Raw genomic sequence first — 21,311 nt, forward strand, 5'->3', positions numbered from 1 at the left:
AGAACTGGAAACACAGATTGGTTTGTGGATTTTTATTCTTGGTGTCAGGTCAGGGTCCTGGTGGACTTTGCTACTGGTAACATTGTAACCCAGTACAACCTGCCGCATGGACGGGTGGTCTGTGTCTAAACCGGCTCCCCCACCAGTGTGTACTGGTGAGAAGGGTGGCATGTCACCTAGCAGGACTAAAAACGATCTGTCAAAGGGTGGATGAGCTCCTTGGGAGCCAATGGCCATCATGCAAGGTGACCTATGGTATCACCTAAGAGCGGGGTTAAACGAACGTATCTCCCGGTCAGCCACTGTAGCAGACGTTGCCAGTTTGTCTTGGCCTGTCCTTGCCACTGGGCTACACCATTGTTCTGTCAAGACAGTCCTGCTAGTAACTTGCAAAAGCTAGCAGTACTTTAAAACCCTTGCAAGTGGTTTCATGACTACGGCTGAAAGGAACTTGTATCATACCAGCTTGAACATCGCCTGGGTTAACAAGGTTTGCGCTGGTCACCTCCCGCTCTGGGGCCCAGTGGAAAGTTTGCTAGGATGCAAGAAAATGAACTTGAAGAAAAATAGGAGCGCTTTGAATCTAGCCAGATGGAATGTAAGGCTAGATTCTGGATACGACTGGAGTGAGTGGATAGACCTTATTCTAAGCTGGCCACTGCAAAATATAGAGAAAATATTTACATGTACCTCAATAAATGCAGAAATATAATCTTTAAAACATACACTAATTCAGTGTGATTATTGAAAGAAAATACGAAGTGGGCGATAATAGGGGAATCAACGAACTGTCCAAATGCCACTTATTAAATCAATGGGTTTCTTTTTGCTCCAGTAATTCCCATGTGGTCGTTCTGGTGGTGATGAACACTTGATGAATCAGATTTATTATTAGTAGGCGACACGAAATCTGCCCGCTTCGTTTGGCCAAACCTCACCCACTGTCGCTTTAGATTGGTGTTATTTCTCGGAGATTTGTGAACTGAATGTCCTGTTATATATGAATTTGAACATCCGAACACAACACAGCACTTTACAATCCTTATTTTTGTAAAATGATATCCAATTTCAGTGAGTAAACAAGCACGGCGTCAGATGAACCGAAATGACCCAGATAACCGGACCGGGTTCCACGTGTATAGATGAAAGTCTTCCAGATTTACCCGGAAATCTGGATATTTGACAAAACTCTTGAAAATTTCCGGTTTTCCGAATGGAGAAATGTATTTTTCGCCTTCCTAGACGCGACGTAATACTTCGCATCGTCCTTGCATGGGCGCGGTCCTTAAATATCCCAAACATAGTTCATTGATCAAAGACAGGTGTTCTTTGTTAACGGCGCGTGCCGGAGCTCGTTAGGTGCGGACGCGAGCTAAGGCATGCAAGACTGACACCGTTCTGCGCAAGCGCAACACAATCGCGCTAGAAAGCATTTCAAGCTTCCAGTGTAGCTGCAGTCTTTTTAGTTGCGAATTACAAGTATTTCCTCTTGTGTTAATAATTCGCCATGTCAAAACGAGCAAAACTTTCCTCCTTCTTTCGACGTGAAGAGAGGTAAACAATTTATTTTATATATATATATATATATATATATATATATATCATATTCTCATCTCATTATCTCTAGCCGCTTTATCCTTCTACAGGGTCGCAGGCAAGCTGGAGCCTATCCCAGCTGACTATGGGCGAAAGGCGGGGTACACCCTGGACAAGTCGCCAGGTCATCACAGGGCTGACACATAGACACAGACAACCATTCACACTCACATTCACACCTACGGTCAATTTAGAGTCACCAGTTAACCTAACCTGCATGTCTTTGGACTGTGGGGGAAACCGGAGCACCCGGAGGAAACCCACGCGGACACGGGGAGAACATGCAAACTCCACACAGAAAGGCCCTCGCCGGCCCCGGGGCTCGAACCCAGGACCTTCTTGCTGTGAGGCGACAGCGCTAACCACTACACCACCGTGCCGCCATATATAGGACCAAATTGCAACTCATTAGGTCAATTGGCAATAGGTCATTAACATGACTGGGCATAAAAAGAGCATCTTGGAGTGGCAGCGGCTCTCAGAAGTAAAGATGGGAAGAGGATCACCAATCCCCCTAATTCTGCACCGACAAATAGTGGAGCAATATCAGAAAGGAGTTCAACAGTGTAAAATTGCAAAGAGTTTGAACATATCAGCATCTGCAGTGCATAATATCATCAAAAGATTCAGAGAATCTGGAAGAATCTCTGTGTGTAAGGGTCAAGGCCGGAAAACCATACTGGGTGCCCGTGATCTTCGGGCCCTTAGACGGCACTGCATCACATACAGGCATGCTTCTGTATTGGAAATCACAAAATGGGCTCAGGAATATTTCCAGAGAACATTATCTGTGAACACAATTCACCGTGCCATCCGCCGTTGCCAGCTAAAACTCTATATTTCAAAGAAGAAGCCGTATCTAAACATGATCCAGAAGCACAGACGTCTTCTCTGGGCCAAGGCTTGTTTAAAATGGACTGTGGCAAAGTGGAAAACTGTTCTGTGGTCAGACAAATCAAAATTTGAAGTTCTTTATGGAAATCAGGGACACCGTGTCATTCGGACTAAAGAGGAGAAGGACGACCCAAGTTGTTATCAGCGCTCAGTTCAGAAGCCTGCATCTCTGATGGTATGGGGTTGCATTAGTGTGTGTGGCATGGGCAGCTTACATATCTGGAAAGACACCAATGCTGAAAGGTATATCCAGGTTCTAGAGCAACATATGCTCCCATCCAGACGACGTCTCTTTCAGGGAAGACCTTGCATTTTCCAACATGACAATGCCAAACCACATACTGCATCAATTACAGCATCATGGCTGCGTAGAAGAAGGGTCTGGGTACTGAACTGGCCAGCCTGCAGTCCAGATCTTTCACCCATAGAAAACATTTGGTGCATCATAAAACGGAAGATGCGACAAAAAAGACCTAAGACAGTTGAGCAACTAGAATCCTACATTAGACAAGAATGGGTTAACATTCCTATCCCTAAACTTGAGCAACTTGTCTCCTCAGTCCCCAGACGTTTACAGACTGTTGTAAAGAGAAAAGGGGATGTCTCACAGTGCTAAACATGGCCTTGTCCCAACTTTTTTGAGATGTGGTGTTGTCATGAAATTTAAAATCACCTAATTTTTCTCTTTAAATGATACATTTTCTCAGTTTAAGCATTTGATATGTCATCTATGTTCTATTCTGAATAAAATATGGACTTTTGAAACTTCCACGTCATTGCATTCCGTTTTTATTTACAATTTGTACTTTGTCCCAACTTTTTTGGAATCGGGGTTGTACACTATGTAGCCATAAGTTGCGGACACTTGACCATCACAATCCAGTATGCTTGTTGAACATCCCATTCCAGATTTGCTTTTCCGGGAAGGCTTTCCACTATCTTATTGAGTGTAGCTGTAGGGATTAGGGTTCAATTCAGCCACAAGAGCATTCGTGAGCTCAAACACTGATATCAGGTGAGAAGGTCTGGGGTGCAGTTGGCATTTCAGTTAATACCAAAGGTGTTCACTGGGGTTGAGGTCAAGTCTCTGCGCAGGACACTCGAGTTAGCAGTCGGTCATGAATTTCCCCCTTTGGCAAGTTTTACATGTAGATTTTAGCCTTGTTCCCTCCTACACACCCCTCAGCCACTGTGGGTTTTGCTTTGTTTCCACCCCCCCCCCCCCCCCCTTTTAATTATGTGCATGATGATAAAATCAAATCATACTAAATAATATATTATTCAGACATTTTTACTGTGATTTGGACTCTGCAAAGGTGTGAATTGAAAGCCCTGATGATGTTATGATAAGTAATAAATCACCGCTTTTAATTTATCTGAAACTTTTTTCTGCTTCCGTGAGAGCACAGTAGATTGGTGCTTTCTCTTTGGTGCGTGAGAGATCTGTCTATTTTCTAGGCATTTCCAGTTCTGGTGGGTGACATGGACAACAGTGGGAGCCTCAATGCACAGATTATTCACCAAATAAGCAACAGAGTGCGCTCCAAACTGGCCTTCCAGGTACACGTGTGTTGAATAAACGATTCTGTTCTTTTTTTTTCTTTTTTTTTTTTGCATAGAGAGACGAATTTGTTTAGTTCGTGTCGCTTGTGTAACTTTCCTCCGTGTCTAATCAGACGCAGCAGCAAAAGTTTGTCAACTGGCAAGGAGACGCTGAGTTTAAAGGAGAAGACTTCACAGCTACAGTAACTGTAGGAAACCCAGACATGGTGGTAGGATCAGGTAGAGTATTTTAATATGTTACTTGATCATGTGATCGTGCATGTCACAATCCTGAAAATAATCATAAAAATAAAATCCAATGTATTGGAAGTTCGTTGCTCAGCTCTATTATTTCCAAATTGGCTGACGTTACAGAATGCAATATGAATGCTCACTCTTATTTTCTTTCTTTATCTCTTTCCTAGGCATTGTTGTAGCTCACTATCTCCAGTCGATCACTCCGTCCTTGGCACTGGGAGGAGAGCTGGTGTACCACCGCCGGCCTGGTGAAGAGGGGACGGTCATGTCTTTGGCGGGACGATATACAGGTAGCCATATAAGATGTACATAAAGAAAACAGTCACCTACACTGCAAAAAATAAAAATCTTAGGAAGTGTATTTGTCTATTTTCAAGTCAAAACATCTAGCCACCCTTATTATAAGACATAATTGCCCAACAAGCAAAACCTCATTTAGCTAGAAAGGCTAGTTTTTAGACCGTCCATCTTGAAAATCTTGTATAGACAAAATGTCTTGAAAAAGTCTTATTTGGAGCATCTTTGAAAATAAAACAAGTTTTTTTTAAAAACAAGTAAGTACATTTTGGACATTTGTCAAATGCGGTTCATCTTGTTTCAAGAAAAAAAAAACAAAGTATGCTTGTTTTGGGAATAAATGAACTTTACTGAAATCTTTGAATCTTTCATTACAATTCAACTCCACCTTACAGATCCTAAGTTTACTGCGACTGTTTTCTCAGTCATTCAGAGTGAGCTCCTTCTAGATGCTGTACAGACTCTAGACCAGACAAGTGCCTTCAAAAAGGCTATGAGTGAGTGGAGGGCGTTTTACAGCCCTTTTCCACTACCCTTTTTCAGCTCACTTCAGCTCGCTTCAGCTCACTTCAGCCCGACACGGCTCGCGTTTCGACTATCTTAGAGCAGCACGACTCCGCTCGCTTCAGCCCTGCTTAGCACCCAAAACTCACACCGTTTTGGAGTAGGGCTGAAGCGAGCCAAACCGAGCCGAGTGAGGCTGGGGGCGTGAGGAGACACTCCCCTGTGCACTGATTGGTGAGGAGGAGTGTCCTCGCATGCCCACACACGCCCCGCGAGCACGCTGGGATCTGTAAACACTGTAAACCCGGAAGAAGAAGAATTACGAATTACGAGAATTTCTGAAACCTTATGCGCCTCGCCTCATCTATACGCTCTTGCCAGTATCTGTTGGCGTTGTCTGTGACAACAAGCCACAGCACCAAGACCAGCAACACTAGCGACTCCATGTCCTCCATGTTTATTGTTTACTATCCGGGTCGTGAGACTAACGCTTAAAAGCTCACTGATGTCACTGTTTGCGCCGCTTAACGACATCACCTGACGTCCACCCACTTTCGCTAACTCCACCCAATGTGTCCACCCACTTCCAGCCAGCACGGTTCAGCGCGGTTGTAGTCGAAATGCAACTCCAACAGCCCCGCTCAGCTCGACTCAGCACGGCACGGCTCAGCCCAACTCAGCCGCGTTGGTAGTGGAAAAGCGGCATTAGTGAGGTCTTTTTGGAATACTGTGAGTTAAGTTCAGTGTTTTTTGTTTGTTTTTGTTTGTTTATTTGTTTGTTTTTGTGCCTGATCTTGTAAACCCCTCGTACACATGAATAGTCAGTGCCCCCAAAATGCACTGTTGCTTTGGCGTTGTGTAAGCACTGTAAGTCAAAATGCGTAGACTTTTTTTTTTTTTGGTGCCTGAGGTCCTGGGGAAGTGGAATCTTAAGAGATGTTTTAATGTTTGAATGTTGAAATGGGGAAAAAAAAATAAACTTGTTGCAATGCTACACGTGTCGTCAACTTGATTCAAGATAGTCTCTGGTCTCATATCTAGAGTATTTTACTAATTACAGGTCACAAAAGGAGAATCTTTTAAGCTAGCAATGCTTAGTTGTAGAATTTAACAATCCTAATATTAGTATATTTATCTTAAATTCAGTTTTTACTGCTAAGACTTTGTCATGAATTTAAGTGAAATACCCTTAAAATGAAATAAATAAATAAAAATGACTTGAATGGCTAAATGTAAGAAGTACGATCTTGTTATAAGTTCTTGTTATAAGATCTTGTTATAATAACTATTTTGATTATTTTGAGTTAATCAGATCTCGCATAATAAGTTCCCCAATCTTATTTTGGAATTATTTCATCTAAAAACAGGTTAGATTTTTCATCTTACTTTAAGAAATCTTACCAAGTCAAATTTGACTAGTTCCATTGGCAGATTTTTTTCACCTGATTCAAGCAAATATGCTTTGTTTTAATCTTTTATTTCTTATTTTTGAAAGGCCATTTTTTGCAGTGTAGTAAAAGAAATGTATTTTACAATATCAAAAGCCCAGCGTTGCAAAAAATGACTTCTTGGACAGTGAAAATATCTACCAGGAACACCCCACAAGATGTGCCATTTTGGAGATGATCAGACCCAGTCATCTCGCCATCACAATTTGGCCCTTTTCAAAGTCGCTCAGATCCTTACACTTGCCCATTTTTCCTGCTTCCAACACATCAACTTCAAGAACTGACTGTTCTCTTGCTGCCTAATATACCCCACCCTTTGATGGGTGCCACTGTAATGAGATAATCAATGTTATTCACGTCACCTATCAGTGGTTATGGCTGATCAGTGTATAATGATGAACAGAGCTTGTGTTGAAAATGGAAAGAAGCAGCTCACGTATGAGAGGAGACTTGTATCTACTGATTATATACAGTATATATCAGCAGAATGGCTGGACAGTTACAGTGTATAATAGGTTGATTTAAGCAGAAAGAAGCTATTTAAAGAGCCTAAGAACGGCGTGTTGGATGTGACACAAGAAGACTTGCAGTCCGTGTACTCTGATCCAGTCAGGTCTGTTTCTATTCCAGACAGGGAGGAAATCCCACGTCCTTCTCAACCAGGGAGTCAGCTTGATACCGCTAACCTTCGATTCAGTGAGGTACAGGAAGTTGTTAGGAGAGCTTGGGCAAAGAGCGCTCCGGGTCCTAATGCTATTTCGTATAAGCTGTATAAGAACTGCCTGCGTGTGCTTTGTCTCCTTTTTGATCTGTTAAAGAACAACGACTTTATTGATCACATGTGCACTTGTGAAATTCCTTTCTGCATTTAACCCATCTGAAGCAGTGATCACACACGTGAGCAATGAGCACACACCCAGTGGGCAGTCATGCTAACAGCCTGGGGGTAGGTGCCTTGCTCAAGGGCACCTCAGCCTAAGGCCACGCCCATGTTAACCTAACCTGCACGTCTTTGGACAGTGGGGGAAACCGGAGCACCTGGAGGAAACCCACGCAGACATGGGGAGAACATGCAAACTCCACACAGAAAGCCCCCTGTCAGCTGCTGGGCTCGAACCCAGAACCTTCTTGCTGTGAAGCGACAGTGCGAACCACTACACCACCGTGCTGCCCAAGAGAGCCTGGGTAGAAGGTGTTGTCCCACAGAGTTGGTGCTTAGCTGATGGGATCTGGATTGCAAAAGAACAGAACTCTGTAGATATTGGGCAATTTCACCCTATCTCCTTGTAGAAGGAGAAAGGAAAGATATTCTTTGGTGTAATAGCCCAGAGGATGGCAAACTACCTTCTAAACAATGGCTACATCCATACTTTTGTCCAAAAGGCTGGGGTCCCTGGCTTCCTGGGTTGTTTAGAACATGCTCAGATGCTATGGAATTCAGTACAGAATGCGAGAAGCAACAAGAGTGAGTTACATGTAATCTGCCTGGTCTTGGCCAGTGCATGTGGTTCTGTGTCACATGTGCTTGTATGGAAGGTGCTAGAGTTCTCCTTCCCCACAAAAGTGCAAGCGATTCTGCACTTTGGGCTTGTGTGTATGAGATTTACAACCAAGAAGTATACTACCTGCTGGCAACCTCTTGAAATAGGAATAATGATGGGTTGTGCTATTTCTCCACTGTTGTTCATGATGGCAGTGGAGCTCATCTTAAAAGGGGCTGAGTCAGCTGCTCATGGAAAAGTGCTTGAAGATGGTCCAACTCTTCCACCTAACCAGGCATTCATGGATGACATCACAGCGATTGTCCAAGACAAAGCTGTAACACAGGAGCTGCTACAGCAATTTTCAGAACTGTTCACGTGGGCCAGGTTGAAACCAAAGGCAGAGAAGAGCCAGAGTCTTTCTCTGGTGCGTGGTAAGGTGAATGAAGGACATCCGTTTCCACATTGGCCACGACAAGGTTCCCACCATCAGAGAGGAACCGGTAAAGAGTTTGCGTCAGTGGTATGCTATCCCATTAACAGATCGCCATGAAGGAGTGGAAGTAGAAAAACAGCTGAGGAAAGGCCTAAGAGTAATAGAGAATACCCTTCTGCCAGGTAAACTAAAAGCCTGGTGCTTCTAGTTTGGTCATCTCCCACGGATTATGTGGCCTTTACAAGTGTATGAAGTATCTCTTTCTCCACTGGAAGTAGTTCAGCATCAGATTAGCAAGCACTTGCGCAAATGGCTAGGAGTCCCACCCTGCTTTTCAACTGCAGGGCTATATATGAAAGGTAAATTAAGCTTACCTTTTCGTTCACTTGTCAAAGAATTCAATATCGGCAAAGCTCGACTACATCTGATGTTGCGGGATTCCCCTGATCAAGTTATTTGGGATGCTCAGCCAGATGTGCGAACTGTAAGGAAATGGGCAGCTGAGGATGCCATGGAAGCGGTGGAAGCAAGTCTGCAGACAAAAGATGATGTTGGCACTGTACAAACAGGAAGAGTTGGTCTTGGTAATGGACACCATACCGGTAGGTGGTTCTCTCGTGAGAACACATTAGGGCGCCGAGAGATGGTGTTGAATGAGCGCTGTTCTTTTGATGAAGAGTCACATCTCACAACTGCTGCAGGGTATGGAAAGCAGGGTGCATAGATGAAATGGGATGAAGTCAAGTCTAGATCTGTTTCCTGGCCAGAACTTTGGTCAGTGGACCAACTTGCAAGATCATTCCATCTGTGATCAGTGTATGATCTCCTACCATCACCAGTCAATCTCAAGTTGTGGGGCTATTCTCAGTCTAACGTATGCTTTGTTCTGGTGTGGAACGAGGAACACTTGACTATGTGCTGTCAGCGTGCAAACAACTCTTACATCTCTGTACTTGGCGCCACAACCAGGTGTTGGCAGAATTAGTGGACATAGTGAAAAAGCAAGTTAAATACATCGGTGAGAATCCTTTGCAAGGAACGTTTTTTAAAAATGATGTTCTGCCGAGAAGGTGAATGTCCAGCTTGGTGTGGGAAACTGACTAAACAATCGAGGATACTTGCAGATGCTCGGGATTGGCAAGTCGCTGTTGACTTGGGTGAGAACCTAATCTTCCCAGTGCCTATTGCCATAACTAATGAGCGACCAGATGTGATTGTGTGGTCTGAATCGTTAAAATGTGTACATCTTATAGAACTGACTTTCCCCTGGGAAGACAATACGGAGGAGGCATTTGAATGTAAGAGAACGTGGTATCAGCAGTTGTGTATGAGTTGTGAGGACAGTGGGTGGGTGTGCTCAGTATGGCCAGTGGAGGTTGGCTGCTGGATATTCCTGGGGAGGTCCATGACAGCCTTCCTATCCCGACTTGGTCTTGGCTCACCTGCCATAACACTTGCCTCCAAGCAGCTTTGTGCAGCAACTGAAAAAGCATCAAGTTGGATCTGGTCCAAAGTGATGGTCAAATTTAACATTCCCCCCCCCCCCCCCCCCCCCCGTGGCTCTATGCCACTGGTGGCGCCAGGGATGGCAGTACCATCTTGGCCATCGAAACTGTGCATTCATCCCTGGTTGGCGGCCAATGAGGGAGGTGTTGAGCAGCGGCAAGTTGTATGTTTTTCTTGCTTTCTAAAAAAACAAATGCAATCCTGGCAACACTGGTGATTAGTTGGTCTTTTGATGTTGTCAGGGAAGCATGAGGAGGCATTGCTTTGCTGTTCACGCTACAAATGTGATGTGGCCACATGCATCCCAGACCTCTGATCGAGTGATCAGAACATACAGTAGGACGCATCTGACTTAGTTGACGCTTGTACGGAGTATGGTGATCCAATCACTTGAGACAGATGTTAATACCAAATATGAACAGGTTCAAACTATGTATATCATCTTTCCTTCTTTATCCAGGTTCTAATTTCATTGCCACACTGACCCTCGGAGGTGCTGGTGCACATGCATCCTATTATCACAAAGCCAATGAGCAGGTAAGGTTTTTTCAGTAGTGAGTATTTTCATCACTTCTCTAGATATGACAGTGTTGCTTTAATTAGAAACTCTTCTGTGTTTATATCGGGTATTGTCGACACATTAACATAAAATAACAAAAATATTTATTCCATGTATATAGCTATTTTTGCCTTTGCTAAATTCTTCTATTTTAACTGTTCAAGCACCAATCACCAAAGCAGATTCCTTGTATATGAGAGAGTACTTGGCAATAAACTTGATTCTGATTAAATCTATTCTGGTGATGCGTAGCTGCAGGTTGGTGTGGAGTTTGAAGCCAGTACTCGAATGCAAGAAACAAATGTATTGTTGGGTTACCAGTTGGACGTCCCCAAGGCCAATCTGCTGTTTAAAGGTAGGCAAAGCATTGTGTTTTTTCTTTTATAATTTATTTTTTTTTTTAACACTGTTCATTTCAGTTTCTAATAGAGTGGCGTGATGAGCTACTGTTGCCACCTCAAAGTATTTTATTCCACAGCAATTTGCCGGGGGGGGGGAATAAATATATATAAAAATAAATAAAACGGCAGCTACAGTTCTCGACACCTTAACAATCTTTTGGCCGTTGCAAAAGTAGAAAAGACTTTCAGTACGTAAATTCTGCATGAATAATTACTCAAACTTCCACTGGAAAAAAATGAGTTGATTCCCAATTACTTAGCATATCAGATCACGTGACACCGTTCCACAATTATTGACACCCTTTTTCCACAGTTATCAATACCGTTCCACAATTATCGACATCCAGATTATTCATTTTTTTAAAAATCATCGGTATGTGGTATTAAGTTAACAAAACATTAGTTTTTATTTAAAATTTGTTTTCCATAGACTTGTATTTTAAAATCTTTTATATAAATCTAGATATATATATATATCTTGTATATTAAATCTTTTATATAAATATATGGATGTCGGTGTTTACGTAAATGAGGAAGTAATTCTAATGTTTGTAAACAAGTGAACTGATAATGTTTAACCTGCATCAGAAAATCTTTTTGTTCCATTTTCTCAGTGTTTTCATAGATCACAATTTGTTAATCATTCGTTGTTTGGATTAATTTCTAGTTTTGTAGTTTACCAAGAATTCAAACAATGCTCTAATTTGTTGTAATTAGATTCAGATTGGTGAAGTTTCAGTATTTTCAAACAAGTGAATTATTATTATTATTATTATTATTATTAATTAATTTTTTTTTTTTTTTAGATTTTAAATTTGCATCTAAAAATATAAAATGTCTACTGATATTGTAATGTGTGGTAGATATTTACAACAAACTGCAAAAAATATTTTCTGAATGGAATAGAAAAATCTGAATATTTCAAGCGTGTAATTTCTTATATGCGAGGAATTTAATTCTGCTCTAATTCTATTTATTGCAATCGGATTCCAAATACTCTACAAACATTCCATTCTGTTATGAATCAGAAAAAAAATTATTATAAATCTCATCTCATTATCTCTAGCCGCTTTATCCTGTTCTACAGGGTCGCAGGCAAGCTGGAGCCTATCCCAGCTGACTACGGGCGAAAGGCGGGGTACACCCTGGACAAGTCGCCAGGTCATCACAGGGCTGACACATAGACACATACAACCATTCACACTCACATTCACACCTACGCTCAATTTAGAGTCACCAGTTAACCTAACCTGCATGTCTTTGGACTGTGGGGGAAACCGGAGCACCCGGAGGAAACCCACGCGGACACGGGGAGAACATGCAAACTCCACACAGAAAGGCCCTCACCGGCCCCGGGGCTCGAACCCGGACCTTCTTGCTGTGAGGCGACAGCGCTAACCACTACACCATCGTGCCGCCTTATTATAAATCACAGCACTTTAATTTTTTTAAAGTACTTCATCGACTTCAACAACGTTACACAAAGATCGATCCATAACAGTTGTAAATGTCCCTTAATTCCACAGGGTGTCGATAATGGTGGACACCGGTGAAAGTGATCATTATTATCGACGCGACTTCTCAAACGCGCATTTAGATACAAAATGGCGACTGACAAATGAAAGATCATGAAATATCGGTGAATCAGTAAAAACATGTCCATGATCTCTCCACCATGCTTACCTGCGATGATGTCCGGGTTTTCTGAAAAATTGCTGACCGTGCTAAAAAAAATTCCATCTCAGGTAACGAGCCATGTCATCAGACGACAAGATCAAAGGGCGAGGCGGGTCTTCCGGTTGATTTATTAATTAACCAATAATAACTGTTGTAACTGAAACTCACCTTTTGTTTTTTTATAGGTAAATCTGAAAAGGTGTCTAATTATGGACTGTCTAATTCTATCTATCTATCTATCTATCTATCTATCTATCTATCTATCTATCTATCTATCTATCTAATTATGGACTGTCTATCTATCTATCTATCTATCTATCTATCTATCTATCTATCTATCTATCTATCTATCTATCTATCTAAAATGTGCATTTTTTAAATTTAGTTATTAAAGAATAATACATCATGCGTTTTATCATAATGCTGTGGAACATCTGGTGAGACAAGTTTGTTCTTTTTTTTTTTTATCACTGAAGTTATAGCAGCTGTACAAGTGAAGTTATAGCTAGACTACACACAACCATGTATACAAATAATTCCAAAATTAAATATAATTAAGTACAGCGATTTGATTATACCAGGAAACGAATTGAGAATGAACATTGAGATATTTTGGTAGGTTCTGTCTTATGATTTAAGTAATATTTGCAATTACGCAATTTATATCAGAATTCTGGCAGTAAACTACGGCTCTTAGGCAGGTAACAATACATCATGGACAATAAATCGCAATACAAATTTCTAATGATTTGGATCAATGAAATAAATTAATTGCGCTTATTATCAGGCTGCGTAATCTGTTTTTCTGAGCTGTATTTGTATTGTTTAGAAAGCAGAGGGCACAATAATGTACAGTAGCAGGAATGCACATGACTTCACTCCAGGCGGAAGTAACAGCTCGAGCGCCACAAAAAAGAAACGGAATTAAAATGGGAAAGAGCTGTTGTCTGACTGTATAAATAGATTGATCAGGAAATCGGAGCTCTTTTTACGGACCGCTGAAAGATGGAGAAAAGAGAAGCAAACGGAGGGAGTACAAACGTTCATAAAAGTATATTAAGAATTTTTTTCTTTTTCTTTTTAATAAAAGGAATATTTTAGTTAATAGGCTGTTTATATTTTACTCCATCCTTTTATAAATGAGTAAGCAACTATTGTTGGTTAAGAAAAACAAAACAAGTTGTTTTTTTATTTAACAAAAGGAATGTTTAAGTTGATGAATAGAAAATAAATGTTGCTTTTATTTGCAGTCATAATTTTTTTTTTTCAAAAATATCATGAGGAAATCGAATTGTGAACTCTGTTTCATGAATTGAATCAAATCATGAATTGGGTTGAATGCCTAGTTGCCATACAGTTGAGGCGTGTGATAATTAAATAATATTGGCTGGCTTTTTTTCCGTGGTATATTAGATATATTCCATTCAGCTAGCATGATACTAAACGAGTTGACGAGAAGTAGCTGAATGGAATATATCTGATAGACCACGAAAAAAGCCAGCTATTGTTGTTATTATTATACATTTGATGGAACAATTATAGATTTTACAAAAAGTTAAGAACAGGGCAGTAACTTAGCAATATTGAATGCTGATTCTGATCGAATGTAATTCAATGTTCTGTCAATCCAATGTTCTGTACAAAGTCAAAGTTCTAACAATAAAAACGGTACAAGTCCAAAAAGCCTGAACAACCCATCTTCTATACAAGCTATATTCAGGTTGACAGTTCAAGCTCAGTCACTTTTGGTCGTAATTAATTGTTCCATTGCAGTTATTCAAAACAAAAAGGCTTTGCTGAGTGAAGTCCACGAGTGACGTTCTCTTGTAAAAGGCTCCGTCACTTTTCCTCACCTCCAAGTAGAACTTGTGCTTAAAGGAACAGTCCACCGTACTTCCATAATGAAATATGCTCTTATCTGAATTGAGACGAGCTGCTCCGTACCTCTCCAAGCTTTGCGCGACCTCCCAGTCAGTCGGACGCAGTCAGACGCGCTGTCACTCCTGTTAGCAATGTAGCTAGGCTCAGTATGGCCAATGGTATTTTTTGGGGCTGTAGTTAGATGCGACCAAACTCTTCTGCGTTTTTCCTGTTTACATAGGTTTATATGACCAGTGACATGAAACAAAGTTCAGTTACACAAATTGAAACATAGCGATTTTCTATGCTATGGAAAGACCGCACTATAATGACAGGCGTACTAACACCTTCTGCGCGCTTCGGCAGCACATCGATATCTGAGCTCCGTATCAATGCGCTGTCGAATCGCGCAGAAGGTGTTAGTACGCCTGTCATTATAGTGCGGACTTTCCATAGCATAGAAAATCACTACGTTTCAATTTGTGTAACTGAACTTGTTTCATGTCACTGGTCATATAAACCTATGTAAACAGGAAAAACGTGGAAGAGTTTGGTCGCATCTAACTACAGCCCCAAAAAATACCATTGGCCATACTGAGCCTAGCTACATTGCTAACAGGAGTGACAGCGCGTCTGACTGACTGGGAGGTCGCACAAAGCTCGGAGAGGTACAGAGCAGCTCATCTCAATTCAGATAAGAGCATATTTCATTATGGAAGTACGGTGGACTGTTCCTTTAAACCTGGCAGCAGCACTGGATTCGCCTCGTCTTCTCTCTTTCCCGGCGGACAAAGAAATGATTGTGCGCATGCGCAGCAGAAAAGTTTTGTCATTGGATCTTCGCATGAGCTCCGACGTGTGGCGTCGTGTTATCTTGACAACGTACAATATTGCACGCTCATTCTCCATTGGGGAGAGCGATATGATCTTGCATGCCATCAGTAAACCCACTAGAAGGGAATAGAATACGTTTTTATTCCATGGAGAAAGTGTCCCGTATGTATAATAATAAAGCAGTATGGCATGAGCGAGAGCGCGTGGCTGATATTCAGTAGAACAGCATGATTAGGATTGTGATGTTCCTTTAATACAACAGTCCTGTAAACAAGAAATTAATATCAAGTGACTGACATTTCATGCACAGCATGGCCACGTATTTGGGCAGCCTGACTGATGGCCCATAGTTTTAATGACACAAACTCTTGCTAGAGTTGGAATTTTATGGAGCAAAAGAGATTTTCTCGGAGCTGAAAGTTCTTTTGACTTGCATTTACGCAAATAAAAATTCTATATTTTATAATAGCACCTTAAAACGACTCACTGCAGCTTGAGACATACCAGATCAGGTCACTTAGTGCTGACTCTAGCAAAATGTTGCACAGCATTAAAGGAAGGTGCTGCAGAAAACAGAATTGATTTCTACCTGCCTGATCCATCCTGGTGCCCTGTGTCTGGGTGGAGTCTCATCGCATCGCTCCTGTGGAGGACGGCCCCATGTGGACAGTTGAAAGTCACACCTGGAAGACGCTCTGGACACTTCCAGTAATGCTTTTATGGCTGAGGACTACAGTTGACTTGCTAACTTTAGGACTGCGGTTGTCATGAACAGTTTTGCACTCAAGTTTCCATCAATGAAGAGTTTATAACATCAACGAAACTGACTTCATGTTAAAACTGTTAATGTTATAGTCATGTTGTCTGTTGTTGCCCAAATGAGGATGGGTTCCCTTTTGAGTCTGGTAGATTAGGGATAAAATTAGCTTGTTTTTAAGTTGTTCAAATTCTGTAAAGCTGTGTTGCGACACTGTTTATTGTTAAAAGCACTATACAAATAAACTTGACTGTATATCACCTGAGCCCATCCTCCCTTTATCCAGCTGCATGCTTGCTTAAACGACCGGCACGGTGGTGTAGTGGTTAGCGCTGTCGCCTCACAGCAAGAAGGTCCGGGTTCGAGCCCCGTGGCCGGCGAGGGCCTTTCTGTGCGGCGTTTGCATGTTCTCCCCGTGTCCGCGTGGGTTTCCTCCGGGTGCTCCGGTTTCCCCCACAGTCCAAAGACATGCAGGTTAGGTTAACTGGTGACTCTAAATTGACCGTAGGTGTGAATGTGAGTGTGAATGGTTGTCTGTGTTTATGTGTCAGCCCTGTGATGACCTGGCGACTTGTCCAGAGTGTACCCTGCCTTTCGCCCGTAGTCAGCTGGGATAGGCTCCAGCTTGCCTGTGACCCTGTAGAACAGGATAAAGCGGCTAGAGATAATGAGATGAGAAGCAGTAAATCACTGATGAGAGCATCTAGCTGTGAGAGCACAGGTACACACATACATCAGGACAAATGCCAAACTGATACGACTGTCTGGGCAAGATATTTTCAGCAACTTTCAATTAAAACAATGCTAACCAGTGGCCTTAGCATCAGAAACAAGCTAACATTAGCCCAGCTGCAATATCTCAGTACCACACTCAATATCAATATCACACTCCTCCTGGCTCTGATTGGTTGCTTTGATTCGGGCATGGTAGATTCTTGCAGATGGCATTAGGAGCACTAGGAGGAGCCAGATTCCCCCCCCCCCCCCCCCCCACTGATAATGTCTCATGTACTACTAACAGGACATAGTTACAGTTTTAGCAAATATGACGGTTATTTTTATACGAGTTACCTACTGCAGCTTTAATTTATATTTAGGTTTGCTTGCTTTCTTTTTTTGTATTTAATACTCTTTTGGTTAAAGCTATTAATACAAAATGACTAGGTTTCACAAAATATTAATTAATTAGCCAGTCAGTTGAGGTTTGCTTTAGTTAGTCTGTTTACGCGTAAATTTGCACACGCTCAGAACGTTTTTCCAAAATGACTAGATTTTCATGAAGACCAAATTTCTTTTGTAAATGCCCGTGTGAATAAGTCCTTTCATGTCCTGCTTGATCAACAAGGCCCAATGATCATAGCACAAAGGATAACTATACAGGACTTTTACAAATATATTGCAAATACAGGATATAAATGCACAACATTTACCAGACACAGCATTATCTCGAATAAAGATGAAACAGTATCAACATGAAGATGGACATAATCACGCTGTAAATGCAAACAGCATAAGAGGCAGTGTTGTTGAGTCACTAAACCTCAAGTCTGAGTCCAGTCTCGAGTCCCCAGTGTTCAAGTCCAAGTCATTAAAACAATTTCGAGTCCAAGACTCCAACCGCACCATGTGACGGTGTCTGTTTCAGTGCCGTTCACATTGGTTTGTTCCTGAACATGACGTATAAACAGGTGAATGTGCTTCTCTTTGTCAGGGAGTGTGAAGTATTCTGTCAGCGACGGTTGGGAGACGGATGGAAGTGCAGAAGGTGTGTTTATTAATACAAGTGAAGACGGTAAACAATCCAGAACGGCAGGCAAAACAGTGAAACAGGTGATTGGTCAAGCGAGGCACGAACAGGCTATCGTAGACTCGGCAGAATCAAAGACGAGAAACAGGAAATCAGGGATCAGAAAACCAAACAAGGAAATAAGGCTCGGTAGTGTGTCAGTAGTGCAACGCAATACTTCGCAAAGTAAGTGCGTTTTCGCAGTTTTTATATCGGTGCGCTGATTAGTTGTTTACGGCACACGCGAGAGAGTCCGCCTGGCGTGTGCGCTGTCCGGAGCACACGCCAAGGTGCAGGTGACGCTCTTGCACAACATTAGTACAAAAATTAATGTAGATATAAATATTTGATGGCAAATTATTAATGCATGTTACAAAAAATAAAGAAAAAATCCGTCCTCGTCTCCAATTTACGAGTCCGAATGCAGTTAATACACGAGTCCGAGTCAAGTCACGAGTCCTTAAAATTAGGGCACAAGTCAGACTCAAGTACTACAAGCCTGATAAGAGGAGCTTTAGATATACTGCAGAACATCGCTAAGTTTGTAAAGTACTCCAGTAACTTGGCAGCTGATGGGTAGAGAAGTTGTCCTCAAATCAAAAGTGATGCTATTGGGGGCATTGTGGCTCAGGTGGATAAGGCGCCATGCCATAAATCCGGGGACCTGGGTTCGATTCCGGCCCGAGGTCATTTCCTGTCTCTACACTGTCCTATCCAATAATAAAGGTGAAAAAGGCCCAAAAAAATCTTTAAAAAAAAAAAAAAGTGATGCTATTGTCTTAACGTGTGTCGTATTAAACGTAAACTCACTTGTCCATTTTTCCATTTTTCTGCAGGTTCGATAGACAGTAACTGGGTCGTAGGAGCAACGCTGGAAAAAAAGCTGCAGCCTCTTCCCCTGTCTTTGGCACTTTGTTCTTTCCTGAACCATCGTAAAAACAAGTTCCAGTGTGGGTTTGGCGTGACCATCGGTTGAAACGCCTGAACAGAGGCTGAAACTCTCATACTGACGTTTTCGGGATCGGCAGCATGTGGACACTCGCACAAAGTGCACCATCAGTATCAGTTTTTTTTAAAATATGAATGTTTCATCTACTGTTTATATCGAATGAAGAATCCAGGAAGTAGCTGCAGTGTGATTTTAATTATTCAGACATATATTCCTGCAATGTCCACTTCATAAACCATCTTTCAAAAAAAAAAAACCAATGTTAATTCCTGAATGAGGAAATATTGAGTAAACAGTCTGAAAGGATCATCAGTCAGCAATACGGTAAAATAATCAATCCTTTCTTATTTTAGGTATTTAAAGAGTGATTGTAGTCTTGTTTGTGTGGGGTTGGGGTTTTTTTTTTAAACTTGTATTTGTATCTAAATTAAGCATTTATTTCTTTCGTTACGTTCTCTTTCATTTCTGCCATTTCTTTTACGAACCTTGCATATTAAAATGGTTAACTGACTCTACACAAATACGGTTTCATATATAAATCAGTGGTTTTGTAATCATTTGATTACAAATGAGTAGGTTTTGAGCGGGGTAGAAGAATTTAGTTGCTCTTTAACGATGTACAGCACCAGTCGAAAGTTTGGACGCAGTTTCTAATTCACTGTTTTTTGTTTCTTTATTTTTATTAATTGAGATGCTTCATGATTTGATGTCATTTCTCTCTTTACTTAGTCGAGCGGTTCTTGACATAATATGGATTACTACAGGTGTGGTGTGGAATAGGGCTATTTACTGTATTATTTACGGTTTGATCTCAAACACATTAAGGAGGCAAGAAACTCGTCCACTAATTATGGGTTGTTTTACAATCAGGGTACAAAGTTTGTGTCACAGGGGTCCAAAATTCAAATTGATTCAAACTGGTTCTTGTACCAGTTTTTAAGTGAAGGACAAGTTAAAGAACAGATTTCAGGTGATTTTTTGACGTGTGTGTATGGTAGTTTTGTGTAATCTGCTATAAGATGGGAGAAACAAATGAAGTGATTCTCGGAGAGGACTTTTTTTTTTGACAATTCAGAATCCACGACTTCCATAGTGCTTTTAAATATAAGGCTGTAAGCTTTGTGTTAGTCGTCTCTAATATTTATGTCCCAATATCTTGACCACATTTTAGGATGAAAATAATCATTTTAGATATGTTATTTTATATTGAAAAATTAGCTGTCTCGGAGAGGACATTTTTTTGACATAATTCCATACTAATTTGATCAAAATAGTCTGAAAACTTACTGGCATTCAACATTAAAACTTAACTATGTTTCCAATGATATGGAACCAAATATGTGTTTTATGGTATAAAGAGTGATTTAAGTGCATCCCTTTTGGAGCTACCTGTGGTCAAAAAAGCACTTTTTCTAAATGACACGAGTAATTTTGCTAAATATGACACACATTGCCATACATTCACCAAAAATAACGTCATCACCAAATTGTTTCTTGCATGGTAAATGGAGCTATCACAGGGCTACAATAAACAACCAAGTTTATTTAGTCAAGCCTTTTGATATTGAAGATAAGTGTTAAATGTGATTTTTAGCTTGCGTACCCTGATTGTAAAACAACCCATAAGTTTTGACGAGGCACAGCTGTTAATTCCAGGCGACTACCTCATGAAGCTGGTTAAGATGATGCCAATAAGTGTGTAAATTGTCATCAAGGTAAACGCTGCATACTTTGAAGAATCTAAAATATGAATTTTTTTTTTTAAACGCCGTAATTCCATATGTTCCATGTGTTATTTCATAGTTTTGATGTCTTCAGTATTGTTCTACAATGTACAACAGTGTCAAAATGAGTATGGGATGTACAAACTTTTGACTGGTACTGTATATACTCACACTTTTATGAGTAAAAGGAGGAGGATGTCAGCTTCAATAAGAATGTTCATAATGTCTGTCTGTCTGTCTGTTCATTGAGGCTTTGTGAAGAACAGTGTCACTGACGTGTGTGTGAATGTTTTCCCAGAAAGAAAACCAACTTCACGCTCCAAAATGGAACCAAATCTCAGTCATTATTGTACAGATGTTCTATGCTCTTCCCATTTCAGTAATCCTGATATATGCAATGAATATATTTCTTCAGTGTTTTGCCTTCAGTCTTCAGAAGTGGCTCTTGAACGCTCCTCATAACCTTCTGGTCACAAGAACAGAACCTCAATCACTGAGTCACTGTCCTTTATTAAATGAATAAAAAGTATACAAGAGTCTTGCAATCAAATTGAATCGTGTTCATGGGTCCTCACTTCCTGCTTTTTATCCCCCCAGCATATAATGCGGGGAGATATAGCCATCACTCTGTCCATCTGTCTGTCTGTAAACGTTTTAGTTTCTGGAGTATAACTCAAAAACTATTAAGAATTTTTTCACGAAACCTGACAGGACTTGTGCCTTTTGACATTTCTGTATTTCCATGGCAACCAATTTCATCCATCCATTATCCATAACCACTTATCCTGTTCTGGGTCGCAGG

The 21,311-nt window shown here is 41.1% G+C and overlaps 1 protein-coding gene across 2 annotated transcripts in view; it reads left to right on the top strand.

Annotated features, from left to right (window-relative positions):
- tomm40l (translocase of outer mitochondrial membrane 40 homolog, like) overlaps positions 1–21,059 on the top strand; it is a 42,064-nt gene extending 21,005 nt beyond the window's left edge. For both annotated transcript variants that reach the window (XM_060904885.1, XM_060904884.1), the window contains 6 exons: positions 3,949–4,050; positions 4,167–4,272; positions 4,458–4,580; positions 10,423–10,499; positions 10,774–10,876; positions 18,673–21,059. In XM_060904885.1, coding sequence (XP_060760868.1) covers positions 3,949–4,050; positions 4,167–4,272; positions 4,458–4,580; positions 10,423–10,499; positions 10,774–10,876; positions 18,673–18,812 — 651 coding nt within the window. In that variant the 3' untranslated portion in view covers positions 18,813–21,059. The remainder of the gene's footprint in view (positions 1–3,948; positions 4,051–4,166; positions 4,273–4,457; positions 4,581–10,422; positions 10,500–10,773; positions 10,877–18,672) is intronic.
- Positions 21,060–21,311: the final 252 nt, after the last annotated feature.

This window comes from Neoarius graeffei, chromosome 22 (assembly GCF_027579695.1).
Source record: "Neoarius graeffei isolate fNeoGra1 chromosome 22, fNeoGra1.pri, whole genome shotgun sequence".
NCBI lineage: Eukaryota > Metazoa > Chordata > Actinopteri > Siluriformes > Ariidae > Neoarius > Neoarius graeffei.